Source organism: Eleutherodactylus coqui, unplaced genomic scaffold (genome assembly GCF_035609145.1).
Source record: "Eleutherodactylus coqui strain aEleCoq1 unplaced genomic scaffold, aEleCoq1.hap1 HAP1_SCAFFOLD_28, whole genome shotgun sequence".
NCBI classification, from domain to species: Eukaryota; Metazoa; Chordata; class Amphibia; order Anura; family Eleutherodactylidae; genus Eleutherodactylus; species Eleutherodactylus coqui.
In genome coordinates this window covers 312,794-328,903 of record NW_027101783.1, presented here as the reverse complement: position 1 = coordinate 328,903, position 16,110 = coordinate 312,794, and the positions used below count along the sequence as shown (strand labels likewise).

At 42.9% G+C, this 16,110-nt stretch overlaps 1 protein-coding gene across 1 annotated transcript in view; it reads left to right on the top strand.

Annotated features, from left to right (window-relative positions):
* The window catches only part of LOC136591287 (matrilin-2-like), a 101,434-nt gene that overhangs the window by 39,108 nt on the left and 46,216 nt on the right, over positions 1-16,110 (top strand). The window contains exons 7-8 of the mRNA XM_066588506.1: positions 248-370; positions 3,019-3,141. Coding sequence (XP_066444603.1) covers positions 248-370; positions 3,019-3,141 — 246 coding nt within the window. The remainder of the gene's footprint in view (positions 1-247; positions 371-3,018; positions 3,142-16,110) is intronic.

The following is a 16,110-nucleotide window of genomic DNA, read 5'->3' as shown; positions in this document are numbered from 1 at the left end:
TGATTTTGCTGACTCTGCCATATTTTAATGAAAGTCACCCAGTCTCAGGCACGACTTTTGATTTGTTTGGCCAAACTTTACTCTATAAACAAGAGTATTGATAGTCGACATCAGGAACGTTTCATGAATTAGGGTTTAGAGAAATAAATGCTTCACCTGCAAGACATTTCTATTGTCCATGTCATTACTAATATGTATATCTATATATGTACAATTCACTATTGATGCTTGCTTTTTTTCCCCCTAGGGCCAGATTACTGTTCATTGTCTAATCATGGCTGTCAACATGAATGCGTTAATACTGATGATTCCTATAACTGTAAATGTCGGTCAGGATATTCACTTAATGTGGACAAAAAAACTTGCACAAGTAAGTATCTGCTATATTTTTCACACTCATGAACTAGCAAAACTCCAACAGAACTCTGAAACAGCAGACATAACTCACGGACAGACATAGCACACTGACTAACGCCCAAAGCACGAACAAGCATACCCGCACGCATAAACAGATTCAAGTAGATACGATGCAAGATATTGGTTCGTATTTTGGCCAAGATACTTAAGCATGCAAGCCCACTTCACGGATCCTCGTTGTCTCGCGGGTCCCTACTTTAACGAAACAACTATCACATGAAACCTTCCTGCATGTGGGGCGATTGTCCCAACAGGGATGGCCCCGCGCTGGAACCTAGGGAGCTACCTAGACCTAGATGACAAATCACTGACAAGGACTGAACACAGCTCACACCAACATGCCAGGGATTTGTATACACCGAACATGCACCCTGAACAGGACTGTTAACACCTCATGTCCGGCACCTTGCACAAAAGCGCAGGAACATGACACTGTTTACGCTGAACAAACAGAGGAAAGCCCAGCAGCCTCTAGCAGAGGAGCTGGTATATATGAGCAGCAGACCGGTGGCAAATGGCTAGCTGGAGAAATCCACACCCAGCCAGCTCAATCAACCCCACCTGTGGGGCTGCGCTGCTGGAAACCCATGTAGAACAACAGATCTGAGTAGCACTCCCTAACAGTATTTTTCCTTACTTCTATATGCTAGAATTGCATTTCACAGCTATGCCGCTTAGACCTACCCCTATTTGTCTGTCTCAGTTTGCCGCTTGCAGTGATGAAGCACATTGTACATAAAGAGTTTTCAATGTGTCCTCACTTCCATGCATTGCATGCATATATAAAATAGGGAGCTGTGCTCAAAAAAGGTAAAGTGGATAATGGGTTAAAAGCAAGAAACAATGAATCTTTAGACAATGTTATGTGCATAACTCACCTACATGCTCTTTAGTCATAGCCTTAATAACCTAATACCATCTAGGTCTGAACCGGATCAGTAGGCTTGCACTTGTCAAAGGCTAATTGACATTTTTGGAATTTTCTGTTATACCAGTCATTTGACTTTTATTGTGGATATACTTTAAAATTAAGACTTTTACTAATGCTGGTTTTTGATTATGCTGCTCTTCACCGTGCCACTTGGTTAGCCACCTTACCTGGATGAAGAGTGATTGGAGAGGTGGCAATTGAACAATTAAATCCAATGACTCATATTCTCCATCCTTCTAAGTGCAGCATACAGTAGTAGTGCCCTCCTTAGTGCCCCACACAGTGATAGTGCACCACAAAGTAATATTGGTTCCTTAGTGTTCCACATAGGATTAGTGCCCCCTTTGTGTCCCCTGCAGTAATCATATCTCCGCACAATAATGGTGCCCACTGTGTGCCCCCATATAGTAATAGTGCTCCCAGTATTTACTGATATAAAACGGTCAGCAGGAAAAAAAGCTGCCATGTGTGAATTGAGCCTAATTACAGCGTGAAGCTCTCGTCTACCCTGATTTTTCTCTGAAGGATTTATGTTTCATTCACAATTGGCATTTTGTGGCATTTTCAGCGCGTTTCTGAATTGTAAGAAAAACGAATGCAGCAAAAAGAAAGCGCATGCAAATTTTGGAAACAGCTTGTGTATTTTTAATACCTTTTTTTGCTGCATTTCAGAAACACTTCTAAAAAACGCACAAAAAAATGTCAAATATGAATCACTATTACTGCTTATTATGGAGTTTGACTTCTGGGATTGGACTATGACTATGGATTTGTCTGCACTGCAATACTCTGTCCTCTCTGATTAAGCGTATTAGCGCATGAACCGGTTTTTTTTTTGACTATTCAAACTTTGCACTTATGCGCGCAGGTTTGAAATAAAATGTGGGAAGATAGGTCCTGCCCTATCTTTCTCGCACGTAGTTTTAACCCTGTGCAAGAAAGATAGGGCAAGTCCTATCTTTTCTTGCGCATACTATTAACGCACAATCGATAGTTTTGTTTTGTCCCATTATGCAGCTGTGATTTTCACATCCGCATAATGGGACTAAAACAAGCCCATTTGTTTAAGCTCCCATCAGTACATCAGAGTTGGCTATTTATGCTCACTTACGCCCATGGCCGTGTCTGCACGTTGTGCTGAAGGGACTCGGGCGCAACTCACTTCGGAGAGCATACAGACACCCGACCATGTGCTGTCCAATATAAGTGGATGAAGCACATTCTGGGGCATTGCATGTCTTATTTCTCATACACAAAACACACAGGAGTATGACACGCCACATAGATATCCTCTTAGCCTCGTGTGGCACAGAGTGCTGAGGTAGCAGTATTGCAGTTCTAAGCTCTCGCTCACGACCTGAGGGTTGCAAGTTCTATCGTGCATGGTTAAGGTAGCCGGCTTAAAGTTGACTTCCATCCTTCCGAGGTCGGTAAAATGAGTACCCAGCTGGGTGGGGGGTAATAAATAAATTACCTGAAAGCGTTGTGGAATAAGTTGGCGCTATACAAAAAACAAGATTTATTTCTTAATTAATGGGGCCGTGTGCTGTCTGGGGAATTGCAAAGACAGGACACGGCCCGGAAATATGGCGTGTGCCTTTAGCCTCAAATCGTGTACGTTTCCTTCTCACACTTAATTTACTAGTTCTCCTTTTTTAATCCTTTTTCAGAGATTAACTACTGCTCGCAGGGCAATCATGGATGTGAACATGAATGTGTCAGCACCGAAACCTCATTTGTATGTAAATGTCATAAAGGCTTTGCTCTGAATCGCAATGGGAAAACCTGCAGAAGTAAGTTGCTATAGAGATGTCATATTTCCTGAAACAGGCAATGCGGGCCAACAAAACTGATTACTGCAATTATACAAAGCAGGAAAACACAGATGAAGTCAGTACACTTCTGTTCCAACATATATGTAAACATTGTGATACTGATATGTTGCAGCTGCCTCTGCAATGTGATAGCCGGAGGGTGAGGCACAAGCGATGGAGCACAGCGACCCTCGTAGATAATCTCTTTATTTCTACTAAATGGTTATTGCTGTTACATAAATTACTTCTCCATAAGTGAAATTGTAGCCCTATTTACTGCATGGCCAAAAATATGTGAACCCCCTTCTAATGAGTAGGTTCATTGCTAATGTACAATACAGCAAAGAAAATCATTAGCGTAGGTAGGTCATACGGGAGAGAAACGGCGCGGAAACTTTCACTTTGACCTCTGTGTTATTGCGGCGCTGACAGCACGCGCCTGCTCAGCTGATTGGTCAGGGTCATGAGCGACGGACCCCTGCCAATCAACTATTGATGACCTATCCTGAGAATAGGTCATCAATAATATTTCCCTGGAAAACCCCTTTAACCCAATTAGGGTAAGTGACCTTGAGCAGGCGACGAAGGCATCGTTGTCAGAAAACATCAAGTCATCGGGTAATTTGTGTGGTTCCTTTCCATGCATGTCATGCGGTCAGAATCACAATACTGTTCAGAAGTTGTATCTTCGTTTGTAATGGGAGTGAGATGGTAGCCCATATAGGGAGTAGATGTTGTAAAGTTGCCCATGCCTTCCGAGACATAATGGACATCATGTTCAGCATCCCTGTCATTGCTGATTGTACTACCCAAGTAGACAAACCGATCGACCTCTCACAACCGCTAATGTTGGTTGACTGTTATTGAGGCATTTATGGATATGGCGTATCCAACTCGCATGATCTATGTCTTCTGGTAGTTAATCCGTAAAGCAACCATTGTCGCTTCTTGTTCCAAAGCTGATGTTATTTCTTGGAGCTGGAGGAGAGAGCCATATCATCTGCAGCTAACCGAAGATACGGTTTGATTCTTGGTGACAATCCTAAACATAACCAGGCCTCTCATAACTTATGGCACTCAATAAAATGACGTTACCCTGGCCGTGTTTGCCTTTAGTTGTTTAATCCCCAGTCAGCTTCATGAGACCAGACATTATTCCGAGCCAACGCTGAAGAAAAATCCTAAAACCTTCTACCAAGATAAACAGATGTGGAGTTTTCTTGCAAAAAGTTCTGCACCGAGTGACAGCTGTTGGGTCTGGTGTTACGCCTCGTAGCACACTTCCCAGCAATCCTAGCACGAGACTGTACCTGCAGGCACTTAGTATTGAAGGATACGTGATTCATTGTTTAATGTGGTCCCTCAACTACCGCACGATTCATATGCAAAAAGGAGAAACCTTGTTAAGAGCATTGTAAGTGAGCCAGTGCACATTTTCTACAAAGTCAGCTCTAATTGTAAGCATCTGCCAACACGACCGGGTCCCTCGTCTGCATGGATTATATTACTTTCACTATATTCAAGGGCCTTGAATGTGACAAGGACTCCAGTCCACTTTAAAATACCACTACAGTTTTTCATACCATGAGGTTTTAACCCCTTAAGGACTTGGCCTATTTTGGCCATAAGGACAAGACAATTTTTGGGGGGGATTTTCATCTTCACTTTTCAAAAGTCATAACTTTTTGTATTTTTCCGTTGACATGGCCGTATGAGGGCTTGTTTTTTGCGTGACGAATTGTAGTTTTTATTGTATCCAATTTCTGGATGCATATAATTAGAGATGAGCGAGTATACTCGCTAAGGCACATTACTCAAGCGCGTAGTGTCTTAGCCGAGTATCTCCTCGCTTGTCTCTAAAGATTCGGGGGCCGGCGCTGGTGACAGGTGAGTTGCGGCGGGGGGCGGGGGGGAGAGAGGGAGAGAGAGATCTCCCCTCCGTTCCTCCCCGCTCTCCCCCGCCGCTCCCCGCCGGCCCCCAAATCTTTAGAGACTAGCGATACTCGGCTAAGGCACTACTCGCTCGAGTAATGTGCCTTAGCGAGTATACTCGCTCATCTCTACATATAATGTATTGGAAAACTTTTATTAGTTTGTTTGGAGGGCATCGAGAAAAATGCCTTAATTGGGCCATTGTCTGTTTTTTTTCAGAGTTAAATTATGCAGCATAAATGACATGGTACATTTTTTTCTGCAGGCTGGAACAATTACGACGATGCCAAAATTGGTATTTCTTCTTTTTTGGTTTTTCCATTTTCGTACAATAAGAACCTTTTTTTTTAGAAATGATTAATTTTTTTTACATCGTTGCATTCAAAGTCCCATAACTTTTTTATTTTTCCATTGACAGAGGTCTGTGAGGGTTTGTTTTTTGCATGATGAACTGTAGGTTTTAGTGGTTTGGGGTACATAAGCTTTTTGATCACTTTTATTCCGTTTTTTTGGGAGGCAAAATGAACAAAATAAGCGTTTTTGCCTTTGTTTTTTAGGGATTTTTTTTTACAGTTTTTGCCGTGCAGGATAAATTTTGTGTTCAATTAGTTCATTAAGAATACGATGAAACCAAATATGTGTTTTGGTTTTTTTAAATATTTTTTTTATACAAAAGGGAAAGCACGCAAGAAGGTTTATTCAACATTATGGTACTTTTATTTAATTCATTTTTTGCATTTTTTTGCATTTTTTATGTCCATGTAGTGGACTTGAACCATAAAAGCTCTGAGTGTTATGATAATGCATTGCAGTACTTCTGTTCTGCAATGCATTATCGCTCACAATATTGATCATAGGCCATGGCAGAACTGGACACCAGTGTTTGGCGTCCAAGCACCATGGCAACCGATCGGCCATCCGTAATTAAATCGGAGAGGGTTGATGACGTCACAGAGGGAGTGCATCCCCTCTGTGAATACTTTACATGCTGGGATGTACATTGATCGCAGCATGTAAGGTATTCAGAGCAGGAATCATTGTTCTCATCGAACCCCGCTGTTGCAGCGGGAGGCCAGCTGTAAGTCTTTTCTAAGCCCATGCCATGCACAGGACATAAGTTTACGTTCTGTTGTGTTAGCTACCGTCCTGCCAGCGTGTAACCCTATGTCATGTGGCGTTAAGGGGTTAGGGAACAAAATTCTGGTTCATTCAACCCCTTCCTGGTGCAGCCCAGATCTTTTTTGTTTTATTTTTCCTCCCCACTTGCAAAAAAATCACACCTTTTTGATTTTTCTGATGACACAACCACATGAGAGCTTGTGTTTTGTGGGTTTAGTTCTATTTTTAACTGGTACAATTTAACATACCATAAAACATATTGAAAAACTGTTTAAAAATTTGAAGTTAGGAGAAATGGAAAAAAATAAAATTTCAGCATTTTTGGGGGAGTTTGTTTTTATAACCTTCACAGTACAGTACAAATGGCGTCTTATCTTTACTCTGTCGTTCAGTACAATTACGGAAATACCGAATTTTTACACTTTTTTTTGCAGCACTACTTAAAAGAACTTAAAAAAAACTAAACAAGTTGCTTTCCTTTGCCATCTTTTGACCCCCATAAGTTTATTTTTCTATCAATCGCTTCTGTGAGGGCTCATTTTTCGCGAGGTGACCTGTAGTTTTTATTGATATTATTTTGGGGTTTGAACAACTTTTTGATTACTTTTAGAGATGAGCGAACGTGTTCTTAACGAGGACTTACGCACCCGGACACCGGCTTTTCCGAGGACTTCAGTGTTCGCGCGTAAAGATTCGGGGGGCGCCGGGGGGCGGGGAGAGGCGCGGCGGCGCGGGCGGCAGCAGCGGGGAACAGGGGGGAGCCCTCTCTCTCTCCCTCTCCCCCCCACTCCCCGCCGCACCCCCCCCCCGCGCTGCCACGGCGACCCACGAACTTTTTTCGCCCGAGCACGGAAGTCCTCGCAAAGTTCAGTGTTCGGGCGAAAAGGGGCGGGGCCGAACACGTTCGCTCATCTCTAATTACTTTTTATTCAATTTTTTTCTTAAATACAGGGGAACCAAAAAAAGAGTAATCCTGGCATTGCGTATTGTTTTTTTCTGACGGCGTTCTCAACGTAGAAGTGATAATGTGATATTTTACAAAATTGGAGTTTTACATATGCGGAGATACCAATTTTGATTTTGCTTTATTTTTTTATTTTTATATGTGATGACTGGGAAAAGGGTTTATTTAAAACTTTTATTGCTATTTTTTTCTAAAAATCAATGAAACTTTCTTTTCATTTACTTATACAATATTTTTTTTAGTCCCTGATTGCTTATACACTATAATGCAATAATATAGTATTGCATTAAACTGTGTGCTCACCAGAATGTCTCGTCTTAATAGGCACTCATGAATGGTAGCAAGAGGGCCTTCAGAAGGCTCTGGGCAGCCATTACGCCTGGACTGCACCTCGCAATCTCAAGACAGAGTGGGGAGCATTTAAATGTTCACCTCTCCTGGGGCTAACAACTGTCCCTGGCATCAGCGGTGACTTCCGATAGACGTAGTGGGCAGAAACATGTGACCGCTGCGGCAAATGAGAGGCTGCAGCGTCAATGTCACACTCCCAACATAAGCTTCATATCCCGGGCGTAATGATGCCAGAAGCTTGGGGATGTGATGCTGAGGCCCCAGGAAAGGGAAGTAAAACCTTATTTATTATTTTAGGCAGGACCCAGATGGGAAACAAAACTCCTTAAATCTAAGAAACATGCTGGGAGGTTCTGGTAGACTCTGTGGGAAGATATAAAAGAGGTCTGGTTGTGGTTCTAGAGAATTCTGTGTGCTGCTGACTTGTAGGACAAGTTGAGGTGCTGTTCTGGGACTTCTGCCCAATGCTGTGAAATAGTACCTACTCAAGGACTGCGGCTGGAAACTTTATTGCCTCTACATACAGGAGGCGTCTTCTACAAATCTGAGAGCTTCCAGTGACCACCTTGAAGGGTAGGAAATGGGATGAACTCTCCAACCAGCTTGAGTTCACAGGGGCTTTGTGCAAATGTCCCTTTGCCAATGATGCCAGCTTTTGTAGCCAAGGGAGACCGGTCTTCAGCAATTTTTGTGTGCACACAAACTATAAGAGGAGCAGCAGAATTGTGGACTATGCAAGGGCATCAGGTTTAATCTATCCATGTGGGGACTATTCAAATGGTGTGTGAAGGGTAGTAGTATACCTTGTGTGATTTTGTAATTACCTTGTGACACGTAATACTGAAAATCTGATATTGTTTCTGAAGAATGTATTTGAGAAATACTATAGCTCTCTGCTGTTAGCATAGAGTGGTGGCAGGATTGCAGTCAGTATAGCGCTGCAACATGTTGTAGCCGATAGCTGGCTATTAAATGGGTTGTCCAGTTATAAACCATTGATGGTTTATCCGTGGGGTAGATCATCAGTAGCAGATTGGTGGGGGTCTGCCACCCAGGATCCCTGCTGATAAGCTGTTCACTGGGTGGTGCGTTCATGCAAACAGCTCTGCTCCCTCTGCAGTGGTGAGGCTTGGTATTACACATAAAGTTACTATTGGAGTGAGTGGCATCTTTGTGTCTAATACCAAGTGTGACCACTGCAGTGGTAACAGAGTTCTCTGCTTCCTGCAAAAATCAGCTTAGTGCTTGAGCGTCCCTTTTCGGAGAACAGCTGATCAGTGGCGATCAGACTCTTGCTGATCTACTATTGGTGGCCTACCCTAAGGATTGGCCATCAGTATATAAAACATCAGGTTTTGTAAACATCAGTTTATAAGTGGATAACTCCTTTAATAATATTGTTTTTTTCTGGTGTTATGGGGTTTTCTTTCTTACCACTAGCCGTAAACCCTATAATACAGTAAAATCGTATTTTTGTAAACACATCTCCTTACTTGGCATTGTATCCAATGTTCCTGCCCACATTGCATCAAATAGTGACAAGAGCGCTGCGGGCATTATAGAAGAATATAGGGATGGGCTCCAAACTGGGAAAAGGATGGCAGCAGGTGAACTACTTCCCCCCTCCCAAACCCGGAGTACTCTTGTCCTGGGACCAGAGGGCTACATTCAAAATTGAAATTTTGAAAGAAATAGTCAAAAATCTCTATTCTTTGGAATGTATATTTTTAAAACTAAAAAAAAACTAAAGAAAAAAGCTCAATCTTACGAACAACTTTTGGAATCTGAAAATGAGTTAAACTTTTGGACTCCCCCAAGTATCCACCCTTTCCCTATATGATAGTCTTGTATAATCTCAGCATATGTTGGATCACATTTTTAGTTTAAGTCGGGATACGTTTTCATTCTTGGTGGAAAACCTGCCAGATACGTTACTGACTAGTTATTTGCTGTTTGAAACATGGGGTGTTTCCAAACTTTTGCAGGAGATCAACTTATTTTACTTTATATACTTTCAGATGTTTTTCTGTATTCGAAAGGACACATTCTTTCTGTATCATTGGAGAAAATCAAGCTGTGAATAGAAGTTCATCCTAGCTATGCTTCTGCCACTTTAGCCATTTGATCTTGCCCGCTCACTGAGGCCCGATGACCAGACCCTTATAGCATTCTGTGCATCCTATCAAGTGCTGTGATTATTAGACACCATCCTTTAGGCAGGCCAAAATAAACTGAGAAGCCACAGCTGATTTCGAGTCAAAACCACACCAGTGATGTGAATGTTGACTCTTTTCTTGATGCGGAAATGTTGTAGATTTTCAGCTGTGGAAAATTCGCAGCATTTCTGCTACATGTGAACATATCCTTAAGGGCCCATTTACACGACCATAAGCCTTTTACATGCACCCACCGGGTGCCGTAAAAATGCCTGAACAGCAAAGGGCCCGTCGCATATACGCCAAGGCCGGAATGCCATGGGCTCTTCTCTCCCCTTCGCCAGCTCACCTCCTCCCCTCCGGCCGTTTTCAATACGAGGGGGCGGGGTGGGGGCAAAGCTAAGCTACCGCTCCTTGTCCGCAGCCAGCAATGGCTGGGGGTGGAGTGGGTGAGCTTAGCTCCGCCCCTCCCATTGAAAACAGCAGCAAGGGACGGAGAGGAGAAGAGAAGGGGAAGGGAGTTTAGCAGTCACGCTGCTAAACTCCCTCCCACCTCCCTTCTCCGGCAGCTAGCATAGGCTCCCATAGGAACCTATGCAACTGCCGCCACCGGCGGGCGCTTTAACGCTGCAGAAATATGACAGACATCAAACTCAAGGGAAATTCCTGTAAAAATGCTCAGATTTTTACTGACCAACATCACCTACGCCCCTGTAAGTACGGCCCAAGGCGCAGGGACATGAGTTGTCTTACAGGAACAGTTGCTTTCCTTTTGTCCCATTTAATTTGATAAAAAAATTTGAACAAATGAAGGCAACCCAATCGCTGTTAGCTCCTCTATATGGTTATATAGCAGATTTATCTTCTATATGGGACTATTGCAGGCGGCCCCGTGGGGTTCGTGCAGCATGCCGAAATATTGGGATGTTCACAGAGCTGGGTCTCTGCTGCACTCAGGAGCCCCGCTGCATGCTCCAGCTCCTCCTACAGATCTGTACTATATGTACTATATTACTCTCTACCTGCACTACATGTAGAGTACCGCTCTCTACCTGTACTACATGTACTATATTACTCTCTACCTGCACTACATGTAGAGTATCGCTCTCTACCTGTACTAGATGTACTATATTACTCTCTACCTGTACTGCATGTAGAGTACCGATCTCTACCTCTACTACATGTATTATATTACTCTCTACCTGTACTACATGTAGTGTACTGCTCTCTCCCTGTACTGCATGTACTATATTACTCTCTACCTGTACTACATGTAGAGTACCGCTCTCTAGCTGTACTACATGTAACATATTACTCTCTACCTGTACTACATGTACAGTACCACTCTCTCCCTGTACTGCATGTACTATATTACTCTCTACTTGTACTACATGTAGAGTACCACTCTCTATCTGTACTATATGTAACATATTACTCTCTACCTGTACTACATGTACTGCACCGCTCTTTCCCTATACTACATGTACTATATTACTCTCCACCTGTACTACATGTAGAGTACCGCTCTCTACCTGTACTACATGTCTTATATTACTCTCTACCTGTACTACATGTAATAATAATAAACTTTATTTGTATAGCGCCAACATATTCCGCAGCACTTACATAGACAGGGGGAATACAGAAAGACAAAATACAAACATTACAGAACCACGGTTACATAGTAATCAGTTGATGGAATCAGTAGGGGTGAGGGTCCTGCTCCAACGAGCTTACATACTACAAGTAATGGGGTGATACAGAAGGTAAAGGGGCTGGAGATGTGCACGGTATGGCGAAGTGGAAGAGTGAGCGATGTTATACACACAGACAATGGTCAGACATTTAGCCATGTGACCGCAGAATCGTTATGACTGCAGGAGCGGTTTATGATGGCTAGCAGGGATTGCAGTCAGTAGGTCAGGGAGCATGTTATCAGGCGACGTACAGAGGGGTTTGTTTAGGGAATGCGGTATGCCTCCCTGAAGAGGTGCGTTTTAGAGCATGCCTGAAGTTCAGCGAGTCCTGGATTGTACTATCCTCTACCTGTACTGTTTATTACCTTTATACATGTGCTGTACTGCTCTCTACTGTACTACATGTACTGCCCTCTATCTTTGTACATGTACTGTACTGCTCTCTACCACTATATATGTACTGTACTGCTCTCTACTGTGCTACATGTACTGTACCGCCCTCTACCTCTATACATGTACTGTACTTCTCTCTACCACTATACATGTACTGTAATGCTCTCTACCCACCCTACGTGTACTGCTCTCTACTTCTATACATGTACTGTACTGCTTTCTACCTGAACTACATATACTGTACTGCTCTCTACCTCTATACACTTACTGTACTGCTCTCTACCTGTCCGACATGTGCTGTTTTGCTCTCTACCAGTACGATATGTACTGTACAGCTCTCTACTGTACTACACGTACTGTACTGCCTCTACCTGTACTACATGTACTGTATTGCTCTCTACCTGTTCTACATGTACTGTACTGCTCTCTACCTCTATTCATGTACTGTACTGCTCTCCACCTGTACTACATGTAATGTACTGCTCTCTACCTGCGCTACCTGTACTGTACTGCTCTCTACCTGTACTACATGTACTATACTGCTCTCTGCCTCTATTCATGTACTGTACTGCTCTCCACCTGTACTACATGTAATGTACTGCTCTCTACCTGCGCTACCTGTACTGTACTACTCTCTACCTGTACTACATGTAATGTACTGCTCTCTACCTGCACTACCTGTACTGTACTGCTGTCTACCTGTACGGCACGTACTGTACTGCTATCTATCTCTAATCATGTACTGTACTGCTCTCTACCTGTTCTGTACTACTCTCTACCTCTACTACATGTATTGTACAGCTATCTACCTGCACTACCTGTACTGCTGTCTACCTGTACGACACGTACTGTACTGCTATCTACCTCTATTCATGTACTGTACTGCTCTCTACCTGTTCTACATGTACTGTACTGCTATCTACCTCTATTCATGTACTGTACTGCTCTCTACCTGTTCTGTACTACTCTCTACCTCTACTACATGTATTGTACTGCTATCTACTTGTACTATATGTACTACACTGCTAACTGCATGTACTACATGTATTGTACAGCTATCTACCTGTACTACATGCAACGCACTAAAATAGAACAGGCAGCATAATAGAAAAGCTGTGCTAAAACACTTGCCTGAGAAACCACATTGAAATCAATGGAGGCTCAGTAAAACGTTGTATAAAATGCCTGTGTGAGAGGGGCCTCACCTGTATATGAGAACTTGCTTTATTTGTATCAGTTACTCACTTACTTATCTTTCATGATTTTTCTATGTTGAGTTGACATTTTGGGGTTTTCTGGAACCAATCAGCAGCTTTCCACAGAGTTTATGGTCTCAGATTATAATATTTTCAATTTATAGTGTTTATCCTTGAGGGATCATCAAAAAGTTATCAAAACCAGAGGAAAAAATAAGGCCACCCGCACTGCAACAAATGAAAGAATATTGTTTTTCACTAAGAGCAATCCACAGGTAGTAAAGTGCATATAGCGGTTGTGTAGGAAGCACTTGAAGTGCTGTTCCAGAAAGCTGTCATATATTGCAGCAAGAGGAGCACATTGTATTGTAAGAAATGTACTGTTTTCATGTCATAGGCAGTTGTCATTGTCCCTACATAATTGTATGCACCTGGGACCCCCACTGATCAGCTGATCGAGGGAGCCACGGTACTCATGTGAGCGCTGCGGCCTCTTCATTGTCATATGTAAGTCCAATCCTGTTTGTACTCAGAAAGCTGTACTTATTGTACTATTTGTACAATGCAGCACTGTCCCAATGAAATGACACGTTGCTTGTTATGGAGACAATCTCTTCTTGTTAAGAACAATATTTTTAGGGGTTTATTCACAAAAAATCCATTAAATGATGTGTCATGGGGATGTAAGAGGGGAGAGCGGTACCCGCTCCCCTCTTACTGCTGAAAGCGTCCTTCAGCCATTCTGATAAGCACCTCCTATCAGACAGAAAGGGAAAGAAAGATGAAAGACATATTCAGGCACTAAATAGGGTAAACCCCATGCTGCTTAGAGGGCGAGCTCTTAATGTTCTTGGCTGAACAGGTACCATATAAATGCATTTGTTATTGTGCCACAGCGGTGCAGAGCACAGGAACTGTAATAATGTGCCGAAAGTACTGTTGGAGCACCAGGAGAAAAAGGCTGCAGACTGAGGAGCATATAGAACCCGAGAGGAGAGCAGAGATTCTGCTAGGGAGCTGCTACAGTCTGTTGAGGTGCCGCTACTGCGAGAGAAAGACCATGGGTCAGCTGAACTGGGAAATCGAAGGCTGGATGGAACAAGCATTTGGGACAGAGATAAGGATTTACAGAAACTGTGGTAGAGGAGTGCTTCCGGCTCTGGACTAGCCTGGCTCTGTGTAAGTGAGTACTCCCACACAAGTTACTGTAAGTGAGGTCAGCCTCAAACTGAAAATAATTGTGCACACCATTAGGGACTCAAAACAGTTAAACAACAGACCTGTTGTGTGGGATTTGGACTGTACTAGGGCTCGTGGGTGCTAAGTAAGATAGGGCTATATGATCCTAAGCAATAGAGATATATCAGCTGGGGGTTTGAATGCTGTGCCTCAAGTGCACTGTGTTGCTGGTAGTAAAATAATAACTCCTTAAAGTATGGACTGTGTGATTTATATTTCTGTTTAACAGGACTAATCTATCTACAGCATTAGGCCGCTGGTAGACTCGTGTATTTGGGCCTGTGTGCTATCCTTGTTAATCATGGGTAGCACACGGCCCCATTATAGCCTATGATGCTAAGCACACTGCCAGTCTGGTTCATATTATGGACAAGAATTAGGATATGCAAACACATGTCAATGTGCTGGTTGTCCGATGTGAAGCTCATGCACAAACTCATGCACACAACAAGTGTGTCAGAGGCCTTACTGATACTGTTTTCTGCATTACTGTTATTTTGTATTGTGCATGTATTGTGATCCTAGGATTTAGTTAGCCATAGTTAGCTTCAGGTAAATCTATGGTAAAAGGTAAACTGTTTGCTTGTTATTATAACTTTACTCACTTACTTCCTTTGTTTATAAATATAGCATATTTTTGTAACTCCTTCTGCTGCATCATATCCTGAATCTGTGTTTCGATACCACCACCCATGACAGAGACAACCCCTTGTTAAACAGCAGATGTAGACTGGGGACGATCTCCCTCCTTAGGTCCACCAGGTCAAATGGTCTTGTGAAGCTACATCAATCATCTTCCTCCTGGCTCTGTCTCCTCCAATCTGTTGCTCTGAGCCACTGCTGTCAGCCCATCTGCACCCCCACAAGACAATCATTTAGTTCTGCTACTGTATTTATGTAATAATTTTTGGCTCTGGTTCTAAATTTATGTACTATGCTTGGTTTTGGTGCTGTTATGAGCTTGGTTCTGGTGCTGTATTTATGTACTTATGTATGTACTGAGTTTTGGTGCATTATTAAGCATGGTGCTGTATTTACGCTATGAGCTTGGTTCTGGTGCAGTATTTATTCACTGAACTGTTCTTGTGTGGGTACGCTACTGTCTTGCTACTTTTTGCACAAGCAGAATACAGGGTGCCTGCCTATCAGTGCTATAAAAATTGTGTCATCCATCCTCAGGCAGACGCAGGGAAATCACGAACCCCGTAAAGATTTCGTCTAGGGTTCATCCACATCTGTTGCTGATTTCCGCTGTAAAACAGGACAAAATAGCACTTCAAACAGCATTATTTTGTCCTGTATATTCCGGCAAAATACCAGACTGCTGGACAGAAATCAGATAGACCCCCATTATGGTCCATGGGGGCCGTTTGGCGCCATTCGGTTCCCCTAAAGCTGATGTGAATGAGCCCTTACACAACAGTGATGGACAGCCCACACTACACTAAGGGCAGAGTCACACGGGTGTATGCGCAAAAACACATGCCACAGAGTATTTGCACATGAACGAGGTTTGAGGTGAATAATCTGCACATTGCATGCATGTCTCTGCATATTACGGTACTTTTTGTGCACGTGCAGTCACACGCATGCATGACACATGATTTCTGTGAATTTCTTGGCTATTTAAAGCCTAATAAGGTCCAAACGTGTTCTTTTTTCTGTGTTTTGCACAGTGTCACACCCTTCCCCTTGCGTATTTTCGCACATACCATATGCAAAACGCAGCAAAGTGACCAATTTTTTTCTGTGCGCATAAGAAATGCGTGCACAAAATGCGCTTTTCAGAACGAACCAGTTTAAAACAATGGGTTCTATTCTCTGTTTAGCATGCGCATAGTTACCTGCACAGACACCTGCACAAACAGACATGTGAGGAAGCCTGAAGGACGCTTCACACG